The sequence below is a fragment of the Sinocyclocheilus rhinocerous genome, unplaced genomic scaffold (assembly GCF_001515625.1).
Source record: "Sinocyclocheilus rhinocerous isolate Xijiao unplaced genomic scaffold, SAMN03320098_v1.1 scaffold1439, whole genome shotgun sequence".
Lineage (NCBI taxonomy): Eukaryota > Metazoa > Chordata > Actinopteri > Cypriniformes > Cyprinidae > Sinocyclocheilus > Sinocyclocheilus rhinocerous.
In genome coordinates, this window is record NW_015651494.1 from 280170 (window position 1) to 286268 (window position 6099).

General features: G+C 40.3%; 1 protein-coding gene and 1 pseudogene across 1 annotated transcript in view; both read left to right on the top strand.

Moving 5' to 3' along the window:
• aurkb (aurora kinase B) overlaps positions 1–2720 on the top strand; it is an 8777-nt gene extending 6057 nt beyond the window's left edge. Inside the window, exons 7-9 of the mRNA XM_016518313.1 lie at positions 403–551; positions 1437–1611; positions 2265–2720. Of these exons, the coding sequence (XP_016373799.1) occupies positions 403–551; positions 1437–1611; positions 2265–2435 (495 nt within the window). The 3' untranslated portion in view covers positions 2436–2720. The remainder of the gene's footprint in view (positions 1–402; positions 552–1436; positions 1612–2264) is intronic.
• A 1855-nt stretch (positions 2721–4575) lies between these two features.
• Positions 4576–6099, top strand: part of LOC107712911 (biorientation of chromosomes in cell division protein 1-like 1) — a 12082-nt pseudogene continuing 10558 nt past the window's right edge.

Genomic DNA, 6099 nt, shown 5'->3' on the forward strand with positions numbered 1-6099 from the left:
TTGAATCGAACTGTCCGAAAGAACCGGTTCGCGGAAAAGAACCGAACTTCCCATCACTAATGTTCAAATCACACTGATGTGATCGTACGCTGCACGGACGAACCACGTGATCACAACATTGATCGACACGTCAAAGCTTGAGGAATGAATCAGACGAATCATTGTAATCTAGGAATAGAATCACGTTGGTGTTTGAATCGTGTTTGCGATCTTTAACGATCTATTAAATTAAAGTGCTTTGTCATGTTGGTGGTGACGCCTCTCTTGCAACATGTTTAGCTATCACAGATATTATACTTAGCTTTTTTGGCTTCTGATCGCAAATGTAGCCAAACTTTGGAGCGCTTGGATTAGCGAGCGAGGTCCTGGCAGCTCAACTGTCTGCTGATGTTGTGTTTGCAGTACATGGAGGAGCTGGCTGACGCTCTTCAGTACTGCCACGAGAAGAAGGTGATCCACAGAGACATCAAACCTGAAAACCTTCTGCTGGGTTTCAGAGGAGAGCTCAAGATCGCAGACTTCGGCTGGTCCGTCCACGCACCGTCTCTCAGGTAACAAACACCCATAATGCACCAGGACAAACATCTAAACTTTCACAAATCAATATTGGACTTGAACATGCATGGGATTATCCTCACAGGCACTTCAGAACGAATAATTCTAGTTTCCAAGTCTTTAGAATGAACATCTGCTTCCTTTCCATCAACGGTTAAGTTGATGTGTTTGGAACCAGGGTTATAGTTAACTCAAACAATTAAAAAAATAAAAAGTTACTTAATGAAATATACCTCAGATGATGCCAACCCTAAAACAACATAAACTACCAAATTTTGCTACAAGTTTGATTGCATCATATAATCATTGCTGTTAATAGTGTTTGATTACGTCATTATTTGAATTGAATAAACAAATAAAATAGTTTTATTTCAGCTAGTTGCCAAGGCAACACTTTTCAGTTTAATTTAGTTTAACTTGATGTACTAACATAATAAAAACTGAATTTTTTTTATTTTTTTTTATTTTTTATAAAGTATTAAACTTGAGGACAATGCTTATGTTTTTGTAATGTCGTTCAGTACCGTATACCAAACTTCAGCAATTTTCATTTGTGACCCTGGAGCACAAAACCAGTCATGAGGGTCAATTTTTCATATTTATGTTTTAAGCATTTTTCTTCTCTTCTCTTCTTTTTATTTATTTATTGAGCACTTTCACACAACCGTCCATTGACCAAAGTGCTGTACAATATGTAAATGCATAATAATAAAACATGTCAACATATTTTTAAACATAATAAAACAACGCATGTCTCAAACATAAAACACAACACTAAAACCACAATAAAATTACAGTGAAATAAACTGCACATTTTTCAGAAAACTAGACTTAATATCTTCAGTCATTCTGCTTTATATGTGTGTGTGTGTGTGTTTCAGACGGAGGACCATGTGTGGGACTCTGGACTATCTGCCGCCGGAGATGATCGAGGGTCACACTCACGATGAGAAGGTGGATCTGTGGTGCATCGGTGTGCTGTGCTACGAGTGTCTGGTGGGAAACCCTCCGTTCGAGACCGCCAGCCAAACAGAGACATACAAGCGCATCACTAAGGTCTGTCTGCATCCAGCATCACGGGAGCGTTTGATTTAATGTGAGCGAACCCTTGCTGTCTGTTCAGGCTCTGACGGAAATATTCTCAAGAAACAAATTCTTAAAGGAGACATATCATGCCCCTTTTTACAATGTAATATAAGTCTCTGGTGTCCCCAGAATGTGTCTGTGAAGTTTCAGCTCAAAATACTCCACAGATCATTTATTATATCATTTTGAAAATGCCTATTTTGAGTGGAAGCAGAAACAGGCTGTTTTTCGTGCCTGTCTCTTTAAATGCAAATGAGCTGCTGCTCCCCGCCCCCTTTTCCAGAATAGAGCTTCGCCATTACAGCTCGGACCTGCTAAAAAACATCTGTTTTGGTCAGCGACTTAACACTGCTTTTGTGCTGCAGGGACACATATGTTTATATTTCAACAACAAAGAGTAGAAATACCGGTAATTCTGTTACTAAAATGTTCTTTAAAAAATTTTTTTTTTTTCTAAATGAAACTTTAATTTTGGTTTCAGTAAATTCATTTTGGTGCGTTAGGAAGCAAGTGTGTGTTCTCAAACACCTTTCGGAACGTTCTTATTTTTCCTAACCTTGTCCTGAAGTGTGCCGTGCTTTTGGTTCTGCTGCTAATGTTTGGTGAATGTGTGTTTGTCGCAGGTGGATCTGCAGTTCCCCAAGCTGGTTTCTGACGGCGCTCGGGATCTGATCTCCAAGCTGCTGCGTCACAGTCCAGCCATGCGTCTGCCGCTCCGGAGCGTGATGGAGCACCCCTGGGTCAAAGCCAACTCCCGCCGGGTCCTGCCACCCGTCTGCAACCCGCATCACTGACCTCAAGGACCCGTTTGAGACCTGCTGTGAGAGCTGAGTGCCACGCTGTCAAAAACACCCGATCGAGGGCCGGATTCACCCGCTCTGTGTATATATGGGCAACATTAATTGGTTATAAGCTTATTAAACTGTGACCGTTAATGAGCCGAGATGTAAACAAACTCTGAATTCTGTCTTGTTTAGCTGTAGTTCTGCTGTTCTGTTCATATCCGTGTTTTCCAGTCTTCTGTGAATGTGTGTCTTATTCTGAATGTCTCTGATATAAAAATAAAAGCCTTAAGGATGTTTGTTGTCTCAAAACTCAAGTGATTAAACTTTAAATGCATTCAGGCTTAAAAGTGTGGGGATTTCTTCTGAAAACACTAGGAACATTAGTTACCTCCTTATCCTTCAACATGTACTAGTAAGTTTTGGTAGTAACTAGTTGGCTGCTACTGAAATATTGACCAGTTCCTGGTTTGTTTATAACTACTGGTTAAATGACTTAAAACCATAGTTCACCCAAAAATGAAAATTGTGTTATTTACTCACTTTCTTGTCATTCTAAATTTGTTTAAAACAAGATGTTTTGAAGAATGTTGGTAACCAAATAGTTGATGGTAGTATTTATGTAATTCAGTGGCTCCCGTCAACGGTTTAATTACTATATTTTATGCTAAACTGAAGAGAAACTCGCAGGTTTGGGGACTTGTGAGTGAGTGAAAGACATAATTTTCATTTTTGAGTGAACTATCGCTTTAACTTGTGTATATAAATATTAGATTTGATTCTGGAGGTAGTTTAACAGAACGGTTTTCGTTCTTATTGGCAAGGCTTGGTTATCACAAATGGCTAGAAGCAATTTTTACCCGTAACACGAGTATTCTAGTTAAGTTTGAGATTTAAATTTGACCGCTTTTTTTTTCACCGGTAGCGTGGCCGAGCGGTCTAAGGCGCTGGATTAAGGCTCCAGTCTCTTCGGAGGCGTGGGTTCGAATCCAAATCCAAAACTTGGCCCAAAACTGGGCCAAAACTTTTTCACACAGTTTGATACGAACGCTATCGGATCCTAAACATGCCGTTGACTAGTGACGCAGTGAAGCTTCGAAACCTCTGCGAATCAATGGCCTCGAACCAGTGGTTCAAGCGCGTCTCAAACTGCCGAAGTCACGTGGTTTCAGTAAACGAGGCTTCGCGTCGCGATGGTCTCTGCGAACCAGTGTCTGTGATTTTTACCTGATTTTTCTTATTAAAAGGAAGAATAGTGGTTATTGGCCTCCATAAAACAAGCCATGAAAATGAATAAAAGAACACATATTATTATGTTAATTGCATTTAATATATAGTATTTAAAAAAAAAAAAAACATTTGGAATGGGTTTGTAAAAGCTGTATTTATTCATGTTTTGGTCTGTGTTTACACAGTTTTGACCAGCAGGTGTCACCATATAGCGTTTCGAAACAGTGAATCATTTTGTGAAGCAATTGATTCGAAGCCTCGAAAAGATTCGTTCTCCCGTCGCTACCGTGAAGCTTCGAAACCTCTGAGAGTCGTTTGTTTCGAGCCAGTGATTCGGAGCGCGTATCTACGTGATTTCAGTAAACGAGGCGTCGTTGGGTCATAATTGTTTCGAATAGTTCGCCATTCTCAGTGTCTATATGGTTTTTACCTGATCTCTGATCAGTTTTATCTGTATTTCACATGTATATCACATTTCTAGAGTTGCGGAATAGTTTCATATTGGCCTGATTAAAACAAACAAACCCTGCCAATTATACAGACACATCATATTTAATGGTATCTGTTGATTGCATTTACTAGATTTCACCCTCAGTCATTTGTAAAAAGTGTTTTATGCATGTTTCTGTTGCACTTACACAGTTTTGACCAGCAGGCGTCACTGTGGCGTTTCGAATCAGTGAATCAATTGGTTCAGTTGATTCAATGTTTCGAAAAGCTTCGCTCCTCCCACACTGTACTACAAAACAGATGTTGCTCGTTTTCATTTTTATTAATTGTTAAAATTACTGATATTATTATATATTGGTTGAGATGTCACTAAATAAAGCATTAAAACACATTTTGTCAGTTGCAGCGGGTCCTTTAGATGGCGCTGAGTTTCCGCGCGTTTCTTCTTCTTCTCCTGTTTCCTGTGCGTGGTATAAAACTTCCGGCGGGTGTTTCATTCTGTAACGCGCAGCGGCGGATCGGTTCGTTTCGGAGGTTCCGCTGGCCCGAGTTCGGCCGGTTTCGGTTCCGCGCGTGTCGCGATGGCGGCGCTTCACCCCGGAGATCCGCAGCTGGTGCCGATGATCGTCAATCACCTGAAGACGGAGGGTCTGTTCGATCAGTTCCGCAGAGACTGTCTGGCGGACGTGGATACAAAGGCAAAACACGCACACATTTACCTCACAACAACACCGAAGCACCACGCTTTTAACAAACATGGTGTTCTCTGAAGTAACGTAAATAACCGTGGTGTTTCCGTCTTATACATCACAGACAGAACTAATAATGTATTTATTTATAATCGGTTAGTGTGTGTGAGAATGTGTTGATAAACCGCTTGTTTTTAAATTCGCGCGCATTTATAATCTAACGGTCAGTTTTGCTATGACATGAAATTCTGCTGCTTGTGATGTAAATCAGTGAGATCTTTATAACAGTAGAGCAAATACTGACATAAAATGATGTAAATATCAGCGGTCGCTCTATATCTCCAGTAATATGTCTCAGTAAGATGAGATTGAAATGCTCCAAACATATAATGCAGTGATTGAGAGCTGAAGAAATAAAGGCTCCTCAGAAGATGTGAGATGTTCTGGAGGCTTGTGAAGATCATTCCTCCGCTGAGGAACAGTGAAAGTAAAGCTTCTGGAAACAAACGCTCCTCAAAAGATCCTGAGGATCAGATTTGAGACTCTAAAACATGATTGATGGAGAATCAAGTAAAGCTGAGCTGCTTCAGTCCAGTAAGTGTTCATCTGGAGATATTACTGCAGTTATTCTGACGCTTACTTGATCAAAATCAGATTTCACAGCAAAAAGACACGTGAAGCTCAAACTGAAGGTGGACGTTTGTACAATTAGACTAAAAACATTCAAGTCAATCAGATGACAGAAGGCATGGAGTAGATTGTGAGCAACAGGTTTAACAGCAGTTTTGATCATTTTAATAGGGTTAATATGTAATATGTTCAGCTAATTGGAGAAAGCAATGCTCAACATGAAATGTAAGTAGTTCAGAAGCCACACAGGAAAAGATGAGACGTTTCTACGATTACACTAAAAGAGCTTCGACAAGATAAAAAAACTCTAAACTATCAATCAGACGAAACAAGATGGAGAAGATTTCGTACGACAGGTTTAACAGCAAAGTTTTGCAAAATCATTTAGAGGCCTTAGAAACATGTCTCAAATATGATACAGTAGCTTTATAGGGTTAATTTTGTTTTCTTTCTCTCAGCCGGCGTATTTGCACTTACGACAGCGAGTCGATAACTTTGTGTCCAACCATCTGGCAAACCACACATGGAGCCCACAGCTGAACAAGAACCTGCTGAGAAACAGCATCCGACAGCTGGTCCTGCAGTACGTCTGTCTGTCTGTCTCACTGTCCGTCTGTCTGTCTCACTGTCCGTCTGTTTCACTGTCCGTCTGTCTGTCTGTCTCACTGTCTGTCTGT